This window comes from Oncorhynchus masou, chromosome 24, assembly GCF_036934945.1.
Source record: "Oncorhynchus masou masou isolate Uvic2021 chromosome 24, UVic_Omas_1.1, whole genome shotgun sequence".
Lineage (NCBI taxonomy): Eukaryota > Metazoa > Chordata > Actinopteri > Salmoniformes > Salmonidae > Oncorhynchus > Oncorhynchus masou.
Genome location: NC_088235.1, coordinates 117,223,826 through 117,244,630, shown reverse-complemented (window position 1 = coordinate 117,244,630; position 20,805 = coordinate 117,223,826). Strand labels below are relative to the sequence as shown.

Sequence of the window (20,805 nt, the reverse complement as noted above, 5' to 3'; positions counted from 1 at the left end):
TTAGGTTCCTCATCAGTAGGTTGTTAGGTTCATCCTCAGTAGGTTGTTAGGTTCCTCATCAGTAGGTTGTTAGGTTCCTCATCAGTAGGTTGTTAGGTTCCTCCTCAATAGGTTGTTCGGTTCATCCTCAGTAGGTTGTTAGGTTCCTCCTCAGTAGGTTGTTAGGTTCCTTCTCAGTAGGTTGTTAGGTTCCTCCTCAGTAGGTTGTTAGGTTCCTCATCAGTAGGTTGTTAGGTTCCTCATCAGTAGGTTGTTAGGTTCATCCTCAGTAGGTTGTTAGGTTCCTCATCAGTAGGTTGTTAGGTTCCTCATCAGTAGGTTGTTAGGTTCCTCCTCAATAGGTTGTTCGGTTCATCCTCAGTAGGTTGTTAGGTTCATCCTCAGTAGGTTGTTAGGTTCATCCTCAGTAGGTTGTTAGGTTCATCCTCAGTAGGTTGTTAGGTTCCTCCTCAGTAGGTTGTTAGGTTCCTTCTCAGTAGGTTGTTAGGTTCCTCCTCAGTAGGTTGTTAGGTTCCTTCTCAGTAGGTTGTTAGGTTCCTCCTCAGTAGGTTGTTAGGTTCATCCTCAGTAGGTTGTTAGGTTCCCCCTCAGTAGGTTGTTAGGTTCCCCTCAGTAGGTTGTTAGGTTCCTCCTCAGTAGGTTGTTAGGTTCCTTCTCAGTAGGTTGTTAGGTTCCTTCTCAGTAGGTTGTTAGGTTCATCCTCAGTAGGTTGTTAGGTTCCTCCTCAGTAGGTTGTTAGGTTCCTCCTCAGTAGGTTGTTAGGTTCCTCCTCAGTAGGTTGTTAGGTTCCTTCTCAGTAGGTTGTTAGGGTCCTCCTCAGTAGGTTGTTAGGTTCCCCCTCAGTAGGTTGCTAGGTTCCTCCTCAGTAGGTTGTTAGGTTCATCCTCAGTAGGTTGTTAGGTTCATCCTCAGTAGGTTGTTAGGTTGTTAGGTTCCTCCTCAGTAGTTAGTGGGTTCCTCCTCAGTAGGTTGTTAGGTTCATCCTCAGTAGGTTGTTAGGTTCCTCCTCAGTAGTTAGTGGGTTCCTCCTCAGTAGGTTGTTAGGTTCATCCTCAGTAGGTTGTTAGGTTCATCCTCAGTAGGTTGTTAGGTTCCTCCTCAGTAGGTTGTTAGGTTCATCCTCAGTAGGTTGTTAGGTTCCTCCTCAGTAGGTTGTTAGGTTCATCCTCAGTAGGTTGTTAGGTTCATCCTCAGTAGTTAGTGGGTAGGTTGTTAGGTTCCTCCTCAGTAGTTAGTGGGTAGGTTGTTAGGTTCCTCCTCAGTAGGTTGTTAGGTTCCTCCTCAGTAGGTTGTTAGGTTCCTCCTCAGTAGTTAGTGGGTAGGTTGTTAGGTTCCTCCTCAGTAGGTTGTTAGGTTTCCTCCTCAGTAGGTTGTTAGGTTCCTCCTCAGTAGGTTGTTAGGTTCCTCCTCAGTAGTTAGTGGGTTCCTCCTCAGTAGGTTGTTAGGTTCATCCTCAGTAGGTTGTTAGGTTCCTCATCAGTAGGTTGTTAGGTTCCTCCTCAGTAGGTTGTTAGGTTCCTCCTCAGTAGGTTGTTAGGTTCCTCCTCAGTAGGTTGTTAGGTTCCTCCTCAGTAGGTTGTTAGGTTCCTTCTCAGTAGGTTGTTAGGTTCCTCCTCAGTAGGTTGTTAGGTTCATCATCAGTAGGTTGTTAGGTTCATCCTCAGTAGGTTGTTAGGTTCATCCTCAGTAGGTTGTGAGGTTCCTCCTCAGTAGGTTGTTAGGTTCCTCCTCAGTAGGTTGTTAGGTTCCTCCTCAGTAGGTTGTTAGGTTCCTCCTCAGTAGGTTGTTAGGTTCCTCCTCAGTAGGTTGTTAGGTTCATCCTCAGTAGGTTGTTAGGTTCATCCTCAGTAGGTTGTTAGGTTCCTCCTCAGTAGGTTGTTAGGTTCATCCTCAGTAGGTTGTTAGGTTCCTCATCAGTAGTTAGTGGGTTCCTCCTCAGTAGGTTGTTAGGTTCCTCCTCAGTAGGTTTTTAGGTTCATCCTCAGTAGGTTGTTAGGTTCCTCCTCAGTAGGTTTTTAGGTTCATCCTCAGTAGGTTGTTAGGTTCCTTCTCAGTAGGTTGTTAGGTTCCTCCTCAGTAGGTTGTTAGGTTCATCCTCAGTAGGTTGTTAGGTTCCTCATCAGTAGGTTGTTAGGTTCCTCCTCAGTAGGTTGTTAGGTTCCTCCTCAGTAGGTTGTTAGGTTCCTTCTCAGTAGGTTGTTAGGTTCATCCTCAGTAGGTTGTTAGGTTCCTCATCAGTAGGTTGTTAGGTTCCTCATCAGTAGGTTGTTAGGTTCCTCCTCAGTAGTTAGTGGTTAGGTTGTTAGGTTCATCCTCAGTAGGTTGTTAGGTTCCTCATCAGTAGGTTGTTAGGTTCCTCATCAGTAGGTTGTTAGGTTCCTCCTCAGTAGTTAGTGGGTAGGTTGTTAGGTTCCTCCTCAGTAGGTTGTTAGGTTCCTCCTCAGTAGTTAGTGGGTAGGTTGTTAGGTTCCTCATCAGTAGGTTGTTAGGTTCCTCATCAGTAGGTTGTTAGGTTCCTCATCAGTAGGTTGTTAGGTTCCTCATCAGTAGGTTGTTAGGTTCCTCATCAGTAGGTTGTTAGGTTCATCCTCAGTAGGTTGTTAGGTTCATCCTCAGTAGGTTGTTAGGTTCCTCCTCAGTAGGTTGTTAGGTTCCTCATCAGTAGGTTGTTAGGTTCCTCATCAGTAGGTTGTTAGGTTCCTCATCAGTAGGTTGTTAGGTTCATCCTCAGTAGGTTGTTAGGTTCCTCATCAGTAGGTTGTTAGGTTCCTCCTCAGTAGGTTGTTAGGTTCCTCCTCAGTAGGTTGTTAGGTTCCTCCTCAGTAGTTAGTGGGTAGGTTGTTAGGTTCCTCATCAGTAGGTTGTTAGGTTCCTCATCAGTAGGTTGTTAGGTTCCTCATCAGTAGGTTGTTAGGTTCCTCATCAGTAGGTTGTTAGGTTCCTCATCAGTAGGTTGTTAGATTCATCCTCAGTAGGTTGTTAGGTTCCTCATCAGTAGGTTGTTAGGTTCCTCATCAGTAGGTTGTTAGGTTCCTCCTCAATAGGTTGTTCGGTTCATCCTCAGTAGGTTGTTAGGTTCCTCCTCAGTAGGTTGTTAGGTTCCTTCTCAGTAGGTTGTTAGGTTCCTCCTCAGTAGGTTGTTAGGTTCCTCATCAGTAGGTTGTTAGGTTCCTCATCAGTAGGTTGTTAGGTTCATCCTCAGTAGGTTGTTAGGTTCCTCATCAGTAGGTTGTTAGGTTCCTCATCAGTAGGTTGTTAGGTTCCTCCTCAATAGGTTGTTCGGTTCATCCTCAGTAGGTTGTTAGGTTCATCCTCAGTAGGTTGTTAGGTTCATCCTCAGTAGGTTGTTAGGTTCATCCTCAGTAGGTTGTTAGGTTCCTCCTCAGTAGGTTGTTAGGTTCCTTCTCAGTAGGTTGTTAGGTTCCTCCTCAGTAGGTTGTTAGGTTCCTTCTCAGTAGGTTGTTAGGTTCCTCCTCAGTAGGTTGTTAGGTTCATCCTCAGTAGGTTGTTAGGTTCCCCCTCAGTAGGTTGTTAGGTTCCCCCTCAGTAGGTTGTTAGGTTCCTCCTCAGTAGGTTGTTAGGTTCCTTCTCAGTAGGTTGTTAGGTTCCTTCTCAGTAGGTTGTTAGGTTCATCCTCAGTAGGTTGTTAGGTTCCTCCTCAGTAGGTTGTTAGGTTCCTCCTCAGTAGGTTGTTAGGTTCCTCCTCAGTAGGTTGTTAGGTTCCTTCTCAGTAGGTTGTTAGGTTCCTCCTCAGTAGGTTGTTAGGTTCCCCCTCAGTAGGTTGCTAGGTTCCTCCTCAGTAGGTTGTTAGGTTCATCCTCAGTAGGTTGTTAGGTTCATCCTCAGTAGGTTGTTAGGTTGTTAGGTTCCTCCTCAGTAGTTAGTGGGTTCCTCCTCAGTAGGTTGTTAGGTTCATCCTCAGTAGGTTGTTAGGTTCCTCCTCAGTAGTTAGTGGGTTCCTCCTCAGTAGGTTGTTAGGTTCATCCTCAGTAGGTTGTTAGGTTCATCCTCAGTAGGTTGTTAGGTTCCTCCTCAGTAGGTTGTTAGGTTCATCCTCAGTAGGTTGTTAGGTTCCTCCTCAGTAGGTTGTTAGGTTCCTCCTCAGTAGGTTGTTAGGTTCATCCTCAGTAGGTTGTTAGGTTCCTTCTCAGTAGGTTGTTAGGTTCCTCCTCAGTAGGTTGTTAGGTTGTTAGGTTCATCCTCAGTAGGTTGTTAGGTTCATCCTCAGTAGGTTGTTAGGTTCCTCCTCAGTAGGTTGTTAGGTTCCTCCTCAGTAGGTTGTTAGGTTCCTCCTCAGTAGGTTGTTAGGTTCCTCCTCAGTAGGTTGTTAGGTTCCTCCTCAGTAGGTTGTTAGGTTCATCCTCAGTAGGTTGTTAGGTTCCTCCTCAGTAGTTAGTGGGTTCCTCCTCAGTAGGTTGTTAGGTTCATCCTCAGTAGGTTGTTAGGTTCATCCTCAGTAGGTTGTTAGGTTCATCCTCAGTAGGTTGTTAGGTTCCTCCTCAGTAGGTTGTTAGGTTCATCCTCAGTAGGTTGTTAGGTTCCTCCTCAGTAGGTTGTTAGGTTCCTCCTCAGTAGTTTGTTAGGTTCATCCTCAGTAGGTTGTTAGGTTCATCCTCAGTAGGTTGTTAGGTTCCTCCTCAGTAGGTTGTTAGGTTCATCCTCAGTAGGTTGTTAGGTTCCTCCTCAGTAGGTTGTTAGGTTCCTCCTCAGTAGGTTGTTAGGTTCCTCCTCAGTAGGTTGTTAGGTTCCTCCTCAGTAGGTTGTTAGGTTCATCCTCAGTAGGTTGTTAGGTTCCTCCTCAGTAGGTTGTTAGGTTCATCCTCAGTAGGTTGTTAGGTTCCTTCTCAGTAGGTTGTTAGGTTCCTTCTCAGTAGGTTGTTAGGTTCCTTCTCAGTAGGTTGTTAGGTTCCTTCTCAGTAGGTTGTTAGGTTCCTTCTCAGTAGGTTGTTAGGTTCCTTCTCAGTAGGTTGTTAGGTTCCTTCTCAGTAGGTTGTTAGGTTCCTTCTCAGTAGGTTGTTAGGTTCCTTCTCAGTAGGTTGTTAGGTTCCTCCTCAGTAGGTTGTTAGGTTCATCCTCAGTAGGTTGTTAGGTTCATCCTCAGTAGGTTGTTAGGTTCCTTCTCAGTAGGTTGTTAGGTTCCTCCTCAGTAGGTTGTTAGGTTCCTCATCAGTAGGTTGTTAGGTTCCTTCTCAGTAGGTTGTTAGGTTCCTCCTCAGTAGGTTGTTAGGTTCCTTCTCAGTAGGTTGTTAGGTTCCTCCTCAGTAGGTTGTTAGGTTCCTCCTCAGTAGGTTGTTAGGTTCCTCCTCAGTAGGTTGTTAGGTTCCTCCTCAGTAGGTTGTTAGGTTCATCCTCAGTAGGTTGTTAGGTTCCTCCTCAGTAGGTTGTTAGGTTCATCCTCAGTAGGTTGTTAGGTTCATCCTCAGTAGGTTGTAAGGTTCCTACTCATGAGAGCGTGACACATTCCTTTCTATGTGCTGTTGGAGTCTACTTTCGTAACTGGAGGGTGTGTGTTGCTTCTCACCACTCTGACTTATCTGAGCATTAGGATTGGGGAAATATGCTTGTGGTTAGGCCTTAGCAATGGGGTTAGGCGTTAGGAATGGGGTTAGGCGTTAGGAATGGGGTTAGGCCTTAGCAATGGGATTAGGCGTTAGGAATGGGGTTAGGCGTTAGGAATGGGGTTAGGCGTTAGGAATGGGGTTAGGCGTTAGGAATGGGGTTTGGCGTTAGGAATGGGGTTAGGCGTTAGGAATGGGGTTAGGCGTTAGGAATGGGGTTAGGCGTTAGGAATGGGGTTAGCGTTAGGAATGGGGTTAGGCGTAGGAATGGGGTTAGGCGTTAGGAATGGGGTTAGGCGTTAGGAATGGGGTTAGGCGTTAGGAATGGGGTTAGGCGTTAGGAATGGGGTTAGGGGTTAGGAATGGGGTTAGGCGTTGGGAATGGGGTTAGGGGTTAGGAATGGGGTTAGGCGTTAGGAATGGGGTTAGGCGTTAGGAATGGGGTTAGGCGTTAGGAATGGGGTTAGGCGTTAGGAATGGGGTTAGGCGTTAGGAATGGGGTTAGGCGTTAGGAATGGGGTTAGGCGTTTGGAATGGGGTTAGGCGTTTCAGCTTTAGTGGAATTTTTCGCTCTGTCTGGCCTTAAATTCCTCTTTTGCGTTCTGTATCAAATATTTTTTGAGATAGGCTATAGCAAGTAGCAGAATCACTCTGCCCTGCTCTGTGAGACGTCGTTCTTTACTGCGGGGCGTCGTTCAAGTAGGAGAATCACTCTGCCCTGCTCTGTGAGACGTCGTTCTTTACTGCGGGGCGCCGTTCAAGTAGGAGAATCACTCTGCCCTGCTCTGTGAGACGTCGTTCTTTACTGCGGGGCGCCGTTCAAGTAGGAGAATCACTCTGCCCTGCTCTGTGAGACGTCGTTCTTTACTGCGGGGCGCCGTTCAAGTAGGAGAATCACTCTGCCCTGTTCTGTGAGACTTCGTTCTTTACTGCGGGGCGCCGTTCAAGTTCAAGTAGGCTGAACCATCATGTCACGTCACCATATCATCACCATTGGCGATGGCTGTCAATCATTGTCGATAGACGATGCATTCGTAACATCGCCCCAACTCTGTGGATGACTGTGGTGGGGGCTACAGTGAGTCTATAATAGAGATCTGTGTTTGTGTGTGTCCTCTGCTCGGTGAGTCTGTGGATGACTGTGGTGGGGGCTGCAGTGAGTCTATAATAGAGATCTGTGTGTGTGTGTGTGTGTGTCCTCTGCTCGGTGAGTCTGTGGATGACTGTGGTGGGGGCTGCAGTGAGTCTATAATAGAGATCTGTGTGTGTGTGTGTCCTCTGCTCGGTGAGTCTGTGGATGACTGTGGTGGGGGCTGCAGTGAGTCTATAATAGAGATCTGTGTGTGTGTGTGTGTGTGTGTCCTCTGCTCGGTGAGTCTGTGGATGACTGTGGTGGGGGCTGCAGTGAGTCTATAATAGAGATCTGTGTGTGTGTGTCCTCTGCTAGGTGAGTCTGTGGATGACTGTGGTGGGGGCTGCAGTGAGTCTATAATAGAGATCTGTGTGTGTGTGTGTGTGTCCTCTGCTCGGTGAGTCTGTGGATGACTGTGGTGGGGGCTACAGTGAGTCTATAATAGAGATCTGTGTGTGTGTGTGTGTCCTCTGCCAGGTGAGTCTGTGGATGACTGTGGTGGGGGCTACAGTGAGTCTATAATAGAGATCTGTGTGTGTGTGTGTGTCCTCTGCTAGGTGAGTCTGTGGATGACTGTGGTGGGGGCTACAGTGAGTCCATAGCAGAGATGTGTGAGGAGCTCCAGAACGGTCTGACCCCTCTCCTCATCGTGACCCCTAATGGACGAGACGAGTCGGGAGCGAACAGAGACTGTTTCCTGCTCAACCCTGCAGCCAAGTCAGCTCTGCATATGAACATGTTCAGATTCTTAGGTAGGTATCCTCTCCCTCCCTCCCTCCGCTCCCTGACCCCTAACCCCTGACCCTGCAGCCAAGTCAGCTCTGTACCTAACTATGTTCAGATTCCTGGGGAAAGTATAGCCCTAAACCAGGGCTCTCCAACCCTGTTCCTGGAGAGAGACCCTCCTGTAGGTTTTAACTCCAACCCTGTTCCTGGAGAGAGACCCTCCTGTAGGTTTACACTCCAACCCTGTTCCTGGAGAGAGACCCTCCTGTAGGTTTACACTCCAACCCTGTTCCTGGAGAGAGACCCTCCTGTAGGTTTACACTCCAACCCTGTTCCTGGAGAGAGACCCTCCTGTAGGTTTTTAACTCCGACCCTGTTCCTGGAGAGAGACCCTCCTGTAGGTTTACACTCCGACCCTGTTCCTGGAGAGAGACCCTCCTGTAGGTTTACACTCCAACCCTGTTCCTGGAGAGAGACCCTCCTGTAGGTTTTTAACTCCAACCCTGTTCCTGGAGAGAGACCCTCCTGTAGGTTTACACTCCGACCCTGTTCCTGGAGAGAGACCCTCCTGTAGGTTTACACTCCGACCCTGTTCCTGGAGAGAGACCCTCCTGTAGGTTTTTAACTCCAACCCTGTTCCTGGAGAGAGACCCTCCTGTAGGTTTACACTCCGACCCTGTTCTTGGAGAGAGACCCTCCTGTAGGTTTACACTCCAACCCTGTTCCTGGAGAGAGAACCTCCTGTAGGTTTACACTCCAACCCTGTTCCTGGAGAGAGAACCTCCTGTAGGTTTACACTCCAACCCTGTTCCTGGAGAGAGACCATCCTGTAGGTTTACACTCCAACCCTGTTCCTGGAGAGAGACCCTCCTGTAGGTTTTAACTCCAACCCTGTTCCTGGAGAGATACCCTCCTGTAGGTTTTAACTCCAACCCTGTTCCTGGAGAGAGACCCTCCTGTAGGTTTACACTCCAACCCTGTTCCTGGAGAGAGACCCTCCAGTAGGTTTTAACTCCAACCCTGTTCCTGGAGAGAGACCCTCCTGTAGGTTTACACTCCAACCCTGTTCCTGGAGAGAGACCCTCCTGTAGGTTTTAACTCCAACCCTGTTCCTGGAGAGAGACCCTCCTGTAGGTTTTTAACTCCGACCCTGTTCCTGGAGAGAGACCCTCCTGTAGGTTTTAACTCCAACCCTGTTCCTGTAGAGAGACCCTCCTGTAGGTTTACACTCCAACCCTGTTCCTAGAGAGAGACCCTCCTGTAGGTTTTAACTCCAACCCTGTTCCTGGAGAGAGACCCTCCTGTAGGTTTACACTCCAACCCTGTTCCTGGAGAGAGACCCTCCTGTAGGTTTACACTCCAACCCTGTTCCTGGAGAGAGACCCTCCTGTAGGTTTACACTCCAACCCTGTTCCTGGAGAGAGACCCTCCTGTAGGTTTACACTCCAACCCTGTTCCTGGAGAGAGACCCTCCTGTAGGTTTACACTCCAACCCTGTTCCTGGAGAGAGACCCTCCTGTAGGTTTACACTCCGACCCTGTTCCTGAAGAGAGACCCTCCTGTAGGTTTTAACTCCGACCCTGCTCCTGGAGAGAGACCCTCCTGTAGGTTTACACTCCGACCCTGTTCCTGGAGAGAGACCCTCCTGTAGGTTTTAACTCCGACCCTGCTCCTGGAGAGAGACCCTCCTGTAGGTTTACACTCCAACCCTGTTCCTGGAGAGAGACCCTCCTGTATGTTTTAACTCCTGAAATGCTCAGCGCTACCACCCGGGCAGTTCGTCCTCAGTTTCAACCCTAACCCAGTCTAATGGAGATCTCTGTCCTGTATCTCTGTCCTGTATCTCTGTCCTGTATCTCTGTTTCAACCCTAACCCAGTCTAATGGAGATCTCTGTCCTGTATCTCTGTCCTGTATCTCTGTTTCAACCCTAACCCAGTCTAATGGAGATCTCTGTCCTGTATCTCTGTCCTGTATCTCTGTCCTGTATCTCTGTTTCAACCCTAACCCAGTCTAATGGAGATCTCTGTCCTGTATCTCTGTCCTGTATCTCTGTCCTGTATCTCTGTCCTGTATCTCTGTTTCAACCCTAACCCAGTCTAATGGAGATCTCTGTCCTGTATCTCTGTCCTGTATCTCTGTCCTGTATCTCTGTTTCAACCCTAACCCAGTCTAATGGAGATCTCTGTCCTGTATCTCTGTTTCAACCCTAACCCAGTCTAATGGAGATCTCTGTCCTGTATCTCTGTCCTGTATCTCTGTCCTGTATCTCTGTTTCAACCCTAACCCAGTCTAATGGAGATCTCTGTCCTGTATCTCTGTCCTGTATCTCTGTCCTGTATCTCTGTTTCAACCCTAACCCAGTCTAATGGAGATCTCTGTCCTGTATCTCTGTTTCAACCCTAACCCAGTCTAATGGAGATCTCTGTCCTGTATCTCTGTCCTGTATCTCTGTCCTGTATCTCTGTTTCAACCCTAACCCAGTCTAATGGAGATCTCTGTCCTGTATCTCTGTCCTGTATCTCTGTCCTGTATCTCTGTTTCAACCCTAACCCAGTCTAATGGAGATCTCTGTCCTGTATCTCTGTCCTGTATCTCTGTCCTGTATCTCTGTTTCAACCCTAACCCAGTCTAATGGAGATCTCTGTCCTGTATCTCTGTCCTGTATCTCTGTCCTGTATCTCTGTTTCAACCCTAACCCAGTCTAATGGAGATCTCTGTCCTGTATCTCTGTCCTGTATCTCTGTCCTGTATCTCTGTTTCAACCCTAACCCAGTCTAATGGAGATCTCTGTCCTGTATCTCTGTCCTGTATCTCTGTCCTGTATCTCTGTTTCAACCCTAACCCAGTCTAATGGAGATCTCTGTCCTGTATCTCTGTCCTGTATCTCTGTCCTGTATCTCTGTTTCAACCCTAACCCAGTCTAATGGAGATCTCTGTCCTGTATCTCTGTCCTGTATCTCTGTCCTGTATCTCTGTTTCAACCCTAACCCAGTCTAATGGAGATCTCTGTCCTGTATCTCTGTCCTGTATCTCTGTCCTGTATCTCTGTCCTGTATCTCTGTTTCAACCCTAACCCAGTCTAATGGAGATCTCTGTCCTGTATCTCTGTCCTGTATCTCTGTTTCAACCCTAACCCAGTCTAATGGAGATCTCTGTCCTGTATCTCTGTCCTGTATCTCTGTTTCAACCCTAACCCAGTCTAATGGAGATCTCTGTCCTGTATCTCTGTCCTGTATCTCTGTTTCAACCCTAACCCAGTCTAATGGAGATCTCTGTCCTGTATCTCTGTCCTGTATCTCTGTTTCAACCCTAACCCAGTCTAATGGAGATCTCTGTCCTGTATCTCTGTCCTGTATCTCTGTCCTGTATCTCTGTTTCAACCCTAACCCAGTCTAATGGAGATCTCTGTCCTGTATCTCTGTCCTGTATCTCTGTCCTGTATCTCTGTTTCAACCATAACCCAGTCTAATGGAGATCTCTGTCCTGTATCTCTGTCCTGTATCTCTGTCCTGTATCTCTGTTTCAACCCTAACCCAGTCTAATGGAGATCTCTGTCCTGTATCTCTGTCCTGTATCTCTGTCCTGTATCTCTGTTTCAACCATAACCCAGTCTAATGGAGATCTCTGTCCTGTATCTCTGTCCTGTATCTCTGTCCTGTATCTCTGTTTCAACCCTAACCCAGTCTAATGGAGATCTCTGTCCTGTATCTCTGTCCTGTATCTCTGTCCTGTATCTCTGTCCTGTATCTCTGTTTCAACCCTAACCCAGTCTAATGGAGATCTCTGTCCTGTATCTCTGTCCTGTATCTCTGTTTCAACCCTAACCCAGTCTAATGGAGATCTCTGTCCTGTATCTCTGTCCTGTATCTCTGTCCTGTATCTCTGTCCTGTATCTCTGTCCTGTATCTCTGCTTCAACCCTAACCCAGTCTAATGGAGATCTCTGTCCTGTATCTCTGTCCTGTATCTCTGTCCTGTATCTCTGTCCTGTATCTCTGTTTCAACCCTAACCCAGTCTAATGGAGATCTCTGTCCTGTATCTCTGTCCTGTATCTCTGTCCTGTATCTCTGTCCTGTATCTCTGTCCTGTATCTCTGTTTCAACCCTAACCCAGTCTAATGGAGATCTCTGTCCTGTATCTCTGTCCTGTATCTCTGTCCTGTATCTCTGTCCTGTATCTCTGTCCTGTATCTCTGCTTCAACCCTAACCCAGTCTAATGGAGATCTCTGTCCTGTATCTCTGTCCTGTATCTCTGTCCTGTATCTCTGTCCTGTATCTCTGTCCTGTATCTCTGTTTCAACCCTAACCCAGTCTAATGGAGATCTCTGTCCTGTATCTCTGTCCTGTATCTCTGTCCTGTATCTCTGTTTCAACCCTAACCCAGTCTAATGGAGATCTCTGTCCTGTATCTCTGTCCTGTATCTCTGTCCTGTATCTCTGTTTCAACCCTAACCCAGTCTAATGGAGATCTCTGTCCTGTATCTCTGTCCTGTATCTCTGTCCTGTATCTCTGTTTCAACCATAACCCAGTCTAATGGAGATCTCTGTCCTGTATCTCTGTCCTGTATCTCTGTCCTGTATCTCTGTTTCAACCCTAACCCAGTCTCATGGAGATCTCTGTCCTGTAGGAGTGCTCCTGGGCATAGCCATCCGTACCGGATCCCCTCTCAGTCTCAACCTGGCTGAACCTGTCTGGAAACAGCTGGCTGGGATGAACCTCACCATCGCAGACCTGAGTGAGGTACTGTACCTGCACTGTCTGCTCGTTTGTGTCTGTGTTGAATATCAGTAAGTTCAGGACTTAGTTTGAAGTGTGTGTGTGTTGGGAGGGAGGGGTGCTGTGTGTGTTGGGAGGGGGAGGTGCTGTGTGTGTTGGGAAGGAGAGGTGCTGTGGGAGGGAGGGGGGAGGGGTGCTGTGGGAGGGAGGGGGGGAGGGGTGCTGTGCTCTGACTGTGTTGACCTTCTACTGTAGTTAACAGGCTGGGTTATAGTGTTGACTACATATACCTTCTACTGTAGTTAACAGGCTGGGTTATAGTGTTGACTACATATACCTTCTACTGTAGTTAACAGGCTGGGTTATAGTGTTGACTACATATACCTTCTACTGTAGTTAACAGGCTGGGTTATAGTGTTGACTACATATACCTTCTACTGTAGTTAACAGGCTGGGTTATAGTGTTGACTACATATACCTTCTACTGTAGTTAACAGGCTGGGTTATAGTGTTGACTACATATACCTTCTACTGTAATTAACAGGCTGGGTTATAGTGTTGACTACATATACCTTCTACTGTAATTAACAGGCTGGGTTATAGTGTTGACTACATATACCTTCTACTGTAGTTAACAGGCTGGGTTATAGTGTTGACTACATATACCTTCTACTGTAGTTAACAGGCTGGGTTATAGTGTTGACTACATATACCTTCTACTGTAGTTAACAGGCTGGGTTATAGTGTTGACTACATATACCTTCTACTGTAGTTAACAGGCTGGGTTATAGTGTTGACTACATATACCTTCTACTGTAGTTAACAGGCTGGGTTATAGTGTTGACTACATATACCTTCTACTGTAGTTAACAGGCTGGGTTATAGTGTTGACTACATATACCTTCTACTGTAGTTAACAGGCTGGGTTATAGTGTTGACTACATATACCTTCTACTGTAGTTAACAGGCTGGGTTATAGTGTTGACTACATATACCTTCTACTGTAGTTAACAGGCTGGGTTATAGTGTTGACTACATATACCTTCTACTGTAGTTAACAGGCTGGGTTATAGTGTTGACTACATATACCTTCTACTGTAGTTAACAGGCTGGGTTATAGTGTTGACTACATATACCTTCTACTGTAGTTAACAGGCTGGGTTATAGTGTTGACTACATATACCTTCTACTGTATTTAACAGGCTGGGTTATAGTGTTGACTACATATACCTTCTACTGTAGTTAACAGGCTGGGTTATAGTGTTGACTACATATACCTTCTACTGTAGTTAACAGGCTGGGTTATAGTGTTGACTACATATACCTTCTACTGTAATTAACAGGCTGGGTTATAGTGTTGACTACATATACCTTCTACTGTAGTTAACAGGCTGGGTTATAGTGTTGACTACATATACCTTCTACTGTAATTAACAGGCTGGGTTATAGTGTTGACTACATATACCTTCTACTGTAGTTAACAGGCTGGGTTATAGTGTTGACTACATATACCTTCTACTGTAGTTAACAGGCTGGGTTATAGTGTTGACTACATATACCTTCTACTGTAGTTAACAGGCTGGGTTATAGTGTTGACTACATATACCTTCTACTGTAGTTAACAGGCTGGGTTATAGTGTTGACTACATATACCTTCTACTGTAATTAACAGGCTGGGTTATAGTGTTGACTACATATACCTTCTACTGTAATTAACAGGCTGGGTTATAGTGTTGACTACATATACCTTCTACTGTAGTTAACAGGCTGGGTTATAGTGTTGACTACATATACCTTCTACTGTAGTTAACAGGCTGGGTTATAGTGTTGACTACATATACCTTCTACTGTAGTTAACAGGCTGGGTTATAGTGTTGACTACATATACCTTCTACTGTAGTTAACAGGCTGGGTTATAGTGTTGACTACATATACCTTCTACTGTAGTTAACAGGCTGGGTTATAGTGTTGACTACATATACCTTCTACTGTAGTTAACAGGCTGGGTTATAGTGTTGACTACATATACCTTCTACTGTAATTAACAGGCTGGGTTATAGTGTTGACTACATATACCTTCTACTGTAATTAACAGGCTGGGTTATAGTGTTGACTACATATACCTTCTACTGTAGTTAACAGGCTGGGTTATAGTGTTGACTACATATACCTTCTACTGTAGTTAACAGGCTGGGTTATAGTGTTGACTACATATACCTTCTACTGTAGTTAACAGGCTGGGTTATAGTGTTGACTACATATACCTTCTACTGTAGTTAACAGGCTGGGTTATAGTGTTGACTACATATACCTTCTACTGTAGTTAACAGGCTGGGTTATAGAGTTGACTACATATACCTTCTACTGTAGTTAACAGGCTGGGTTATAGTGTTGACTACATATACCTTCTACTGTAGTTAACAGGCTGGGTTATAGTGTTGACTACATATACCTTCTACTGTAGTTAACAGGCTGGGTTATAGTGTTGACTACATATACCTTCTACTGTAGTTAACAGGCTGGGTTATAGTGTTGACTACATATACCTTCTACTGTAGTTAACAGGCTGGGTTATAGTGTTGACTACATATACCTTCTACTGTAATTAACAGGCTGGGTTATAGTGTTGACTACATATACCTTCTACTGTAGTTAACAGGCTGGGTTATAGTGTTGACTACATATACCTTCTACTGTAGTTAACAGGCTGGGTTATAGTGTTGACTACATATACCTTCTACTGTAATTAACAGGCTGGGTTATAGTGTTGACTACATATACCTTCTACTGTAGTTAACAGGCTGGGTTATAGTGTTGACTACATATACCTTCTACTGTAGTTAACAGGCTGGGTTATAGTGTTGACTACATATACCTTCTACTGTAGTTAACAGGCTGGGTTATAGTGTTGACTACATATACCTTCTACTGTAGTTAACAGGCTGGGTTATAGTGTTGACTACATATACCTTCTACTGTAGTTAACAGGCTGGGTTATAGAGTTGACTACATATACCTTCTACTGTAGTTAACAGGCTGGGTTATAGTGTTGACTACATATACCTTCTACTGTAGTTAACAGGCTGGGTTATAGTGTTGACTACATATACCTTCTACTGTAGTTAACAGGCTGGGTTATAGTGTTGACTACATATACCTTCTACTGTAGTTAACAGGCTGGGTTATAGTGTTGACTACATATACCTTCTACTGTAGTTAACAGGCTGGGTTATAGTGTTGACTACATATACCTTCTACTGTAATTGTATTTGCAAAGGTTATTCAAAAGGTCTTAACAAGTATGACATTTAGCCGGTGAAATCGAATTCTGCAGATACCCTCTAATGACAGTTAAAAAGGTCTGTCATCAAGATTTCCCAGAAGTCAGTTAATGTTAGTATATTGTGTGTCTGCGTATACTCCCCAAGCCTTGGTGCTTGTTGTGTGTACTGTGTGTGAGAGACGAGTGTGTACTGTGTGTGAGAGACGAGTGTGTACTGTGTGTGAGAGACGAGTGTGTACTGTGTGTGAGAGACGAGTGTGTACTGTGTGTGAGAGACGAGTGTGTACTGTGTGTGAGAGACGAGTGTGTACTGTGTGTGAGAGACGAGTGTGTACTGTGTGTGAGAGACGAGTGTGTACTGTGTGTGAGAGACGAGTGTGTACTGTGTGTGAGAGACGAGTGTGTACTGTGTGTGAGAGACGAGTGTGTACTGTGTGTGAGAGACGAGTGTGTACTGTGTGTGAGAGACGAGTGTGTACTGTGTGTGAGAGACGAGTGTGTACTGTGTGTGAGAGACGAGTGTGTCTGTGCGTGAGAGACGAGTGTGTACTGTGTGTGAGAGACGAGTGTGTACTGTGGTACCATGTGCATCTCTCCTGCGTCCACGCTGTAGTCATGAGATTCTGGAACGTGTTCAACCTGACCGTGATACAGGAAGTGGCTGTTTCCTCACAAAGCCTCCGTTGTCACGCGGGTCAGCCCCAAAGCTTTACTAAAAGGTTACAGAGGAATTTACCCAGCACCAGAATACAGCCAGAGAGCATCACTCACACACTCAGTCCTACTGTGTATACACTCTGATAGTAATCAGAGAGGACTCGCATGCAAAATGTGAGTTATGACTTTCACTTAAAACAATGTCAAAAAGGCATTCCTCTCCTAAGAGCCAACTCCCATGAGATTCCCGTTCAAGGTGTCCGAGACTGTAGACATGGACAGTCGGAAGGTTGCTAGTTCAAACCCCCGAGCTGACAAGGTACAAATCTGTCGTTCTGCCCCTGAACAGGCAGTTAACCCACTGTTCCCAGGCCGTCATTGAAAATAAGAATTTGTTCTTAACTGACTTGCCTGGTTAAATAAAGGTAAAATTAAAAAAAAAATTAAAGTGAAAAACACAAATTTAGATGGAAAACACATCAAACTAAAGTCAAGGCCACTGGTCTTTTCTCGTGTCATTTTTACACAATTTGAATGGAGTGTTGTCCTCTTCAGGTGGATAAAGACTTTATACCTGGCCTGATGTACATCAGAGACAACGAGGCCTCGGCTGAAGAGTTTGAGGGCATGACTCTCCCCTTCACAGTGCCGAACGCCAGCGGACAGGACATCCAGCTCAGCTCTAAATACTCCCACATCACCCTGGAGAACAGGGCCGAGTATGTCCGCCTCGCCATCAACTACAGGTGAGAACAACGACATGTATATCACCAATGTTCCCTCTAAGCTGGTTGCTACCAATCACCAATGTTCCCTCTATGCTGGTTGCTGCTGATCACCAGTGTTCCCTCTAAGCTGGTTGCTACCGATCACCAGTGTTCCCTCTAAGCTGGTTGCTACCGATCACCAATGTTCCCTCTATGCTGGTTGCTACCGATCACCAATGTTCCCTCTATGCTGCGTGCTGCTGATCACCAATGTTCCCTCTATGCTGCGTGCTGCTGATCACCAGTGTTCCCTCTAAGCTGCGTGCTGCTGATCACCAGTGTTCCCTCTATGCTGGTTGCTACCGATCACCAATGTTCCCTCTAAGCTGGTTGCTACCGATCACCAATGTTCCCTCTAAGCTGGTTGCTACCGATCACCAATGTTCCCTCTATGCTGGTTGCTACCGATCACCAATGTTCCCTCTAAGCTGGTTGCTACCGATCACCAATGTTCCCTCTATGCTGGTTGCTACCGATCACCAATGTTCCCTCTAAGCTGGTTGCTACCGATCACCAATGTTCCCTCTATGCTGGTTGCTACCGATCACCAATGTTCCCTCTATGCTGGTTGCTACCGATCACCAATGTTCCCTCTATGCTGGTTGCTACCGATCACCAATGTTCCCTCTATGCTGGTTGCTACCGATCACCAATGTTCCCTCTAAGCTGGTTGCTACCGATCACCAATGTTCCCTCTATGCTGGTTGCTACCGATCACCAATGTTCCCTCTATGCTGGTTGCTACCGATCACCAGTGTTCCCTCTATGCTGCGTGCTGCTGATCACCAGTGTTCAGATTTTTCCCCTTTTAGTTAAAACTGTCAACGTTTTGCTCTGCTGTGGGAATGGTGCTCGAATCAACACAATATTATGCACTTTCAACGTAACATACCCAAACACGACTAACTATCCAAGAGATTTTGTTGTAGGCAGAACGCATCGGAAGGTCAAGTGCATGAAGGCTCATGTCAAGCCCTGCATGGTTTTTTTTCTCATGGAATGTAGGCCTACACTGAATACCACACATTGGCTGCTACTGTAGGCTGAATGGGATGCATTGTCTCCAATGTTTTTGATGGTAGGCCACTCTGGTAGGCCTACATTATGATCACATAGCCACAGTATCCTGCTTGGCCACTGTTAAGACTGTAACTTAAAGCAGGTACAGCCTCAGTGTTCACAGTAAAACTGTAACTTAAAGCAGGTACAGCCTCAGTGTTCACAGTAAAACTGTAACTTAAAGCAGGTACAGCCTCAGTGTTCACAGTAAAACTGTAACTTAAAGCAGGTACAGCCTCAGTGTTCACAGTAAAACTGTAACTTAAAGCAGGTACAGCCTCAGTGTTCACAGTAAAACTAACTTAAAGCAGGTACAGCCTCAGTGTTCACAGTAAAACTAACTTAAAGCAGGTACAGCCTCAGTGTTCACAGTAAAACTGTAACTTAGTGGGTACAGCCTCAGTGTTCACAGTCAAACTGTAACTTAAAGCAGGTACAGCCTCAGTGTTCACAGTAAAACTAACTTAAAGCAGGTACAGCCTCAGTGTTCACAGTAAAACTGTAACTTAAAGCAGGTACAGCCTCAGTGTTCACAGTAAAACTGTAACTTAAAGCAGGTACAGCCTCAGTGTTCACAGTAAAACTGTAACTTAAAGCAGGTACAGCCTCAGTGTTCACAGTAAAACTGTAACTTAAAGCAGGTACAGCCTCAGTGTTCACAGTAAAACTAACTTAAAGCAGGTACAGCCTCAGTGTTCACAGTAAAACTGTAACTTAAAGCAGGTACAGCCTCAGTGTTCACAGTAAAACTAACTTAAAGCAGGTACAGCCTCAGTGTTCACAGTAAAACTAACTTAAAGCAGGTACAGCCTCAGTGTTCACAGTAAAACTGTAACTTAGTGGGTACAGCCTCAGTGTTCACAGTCAAACTGTAACTTAAAGCAGGTACAGCCTCAGTGTTCACAGTAAAACTAACTTAAAGCAGGTACAGCCTCAGTGTTCACAGTAAAACTGTAACTTAAAGCAGGTACAGCCTCAGTGTTCACAGTAAAACTGTAACTTAAAGCAGGTACAGCCTCAGTGTTCACAGTAAAACTGTAACTTAAAGCAGGTACAGCCTCAGTGTTCACAGTAAAACTGTAACTTAAAGCAGGTACAGCCTCAGTGTTCACAGTAAAACTAACTTAAAGCAGGTACAGCCTCAGTGTTCACAGTAAAACTGTAACTTAAAGCAGGTACAGCCTCAGTGTTCACAGTAAAACTAACTTAAAGCAGGTACAGCCTCAGTGTTCACAGTAAAACTAACTTAAAGCAGGTACAGCCTCAGTGTTCACAGTAAAACTGTAACTTAGTGGGTACAGCCTCAGTGTTCACAGTCAAACTGTAACTTAAAGCAGGTACAGCCTCAGTGTTCACAGTAAAACTAACTTAAAGCAGGTACAGCCTCAGTGTTCACAGTAAAACTGTAACTTAAAGCAGGTACAGCCTCAGTGTTCACAGTAAAACTGTAACTTAAAGCAGGTACAGCCTCAGTGTTCACAGTAAAACTGTAACTTAAAGCAGGTACAGCCTCAGTGTTCACAGTAAAACTGTAACTTAGTGGGTACAGCCTCAGTGTTCACAGTAAAACTGTAACTTAAAGTGGGTAGAGCCTCAGTGTTCACAGTAAAACTGTAACTTAAAGCAGGTACAGCCTCAGTGTTCACAGTAAAACTGTAACTTAAAGCGGGTAGAGCCTCAGTGTTCACAGTAAAACTAACTTAAAGCAGGTACAGCCTCAGTGTTCACAGTAAAACTGTAACTTAAAGCAGGTACAGCCTCAGTGTTCACAGTAAAACTGTAACTTAAAGCAGGTACAGCCTCAGTGTTCACAGTAAAACTGTAACTTAAAGCAGGTACAGCCTCAGTGTTCACAGTAAAACTGTAACTTAAAGCAGGTACAGCCTCAGTGTTCACAGTAAAACTGTAACTTAAAGCAGGTACAGCCTCAGTGTTCACAGTAAAACTGTAACTTAAAGCAGGTACAGCCTCAGTGTTCACAGTAAAACTGTAACTTAAAGCAGGTACAGCCTCAGTGTTCACAGTAAAACTGTAACTTAAAGCGGGTACAGCCTCAGTGTTCACAGTAAAACTGTAACTTAAAGCAGGTACAGCCTCAGTGTTCACAGTAAAACTGTAACTTAAAGCAGGTACAGCCTCAGTGTTCACAGTAAAACTGTAACTTAAAGCAGGTACAGCCTCAGTGTTCACAGTAAAACTGTAACTTAAAGCAGGTACAGCCTCAGTGTTCACAGTAAAACTGTAACTTAAAGCAGGTACAGCCTCAGTGTTCACAGTAAAACTGTAACTTAAAGTGGGTAGAGCCTCAGTGTTCACAGTAAAACTGTAACTTAAAGCAGGTACAGCCTCAGTGTTCACAGTAAAACTGTAACTTAAAGCAGGTACAGCCTCAGTGTTCACAGTAAAACTGTAACTTAAAGTGGGTAGAGCCTCAGTGTTCACAGTAAAACTAACTAAAAGCAGGTACAGCCTCAGTGTTCACAGTAAAACTGTAACTTAAAGCAGGTACAGCCTCAGTGTTCACAGTAAAACTGTAACTTAAAGTGGGTAGAGCCTCAGTGTTCACAGTAAAACTAACTAAAAGCAGGTACAGCCTCAGTGTTCACAGTAAAACTGTAACTTAAAGCAGGTACAGCCTCAGTGTTCACAGTAAACGCACGCTGGAAGTTGCACAGAATTTTCACTGTGGTCAAGTTTGCGCTCAGCAGACCAGAAATTTGCGCAGTGACGATTTTTGTAATATCACTGTTGTTCTACTCGTGTGTGTCTGTGTTCATGTGTAGTCTGTCCTCCAGTGTGTGTGGGACCTCACAATATATCACTTAGGTCAGCAGCTAATACCTGCAGCAGGGACCTCACAATATATCACTTAGGTCAGCAGCTAATACCTGCAGCAGGGACCTC

At 45.4% G+C, this 20,805-nt stretch overlaps 1 protein-coding gene across 1 annotated transcript in view; it reads left to right on the top strand.

Annotated features, from left to right (window-relative positions):
* herc2 (HECT and RLD domain containing E3 ubiquitin protein ligase 2) overlaps window positions 1-20,805 on the top strand; it is a 284,448-nt gene that overhangs the window by 249,086 nt on the left and 14,557 nt on the right. The window contains exons 85-87 of the mRNA XM_064936237.1: window positions 7,248-7,442; window positions 12,047-12,159; window positions 16,631-16,821. Of these exons, the coding sequence (XP_064792309.1) occupies window positions 7,248-7,442; window positions 12,047-12,159; window positions 16,631-16,821 (499 nt within the window). The remainder of the gene's footprint in view (window positions 1-7,247; window positions 7,443-12,046; window positions 12,160-16,630; window positions 16,822-20,805) is intronic.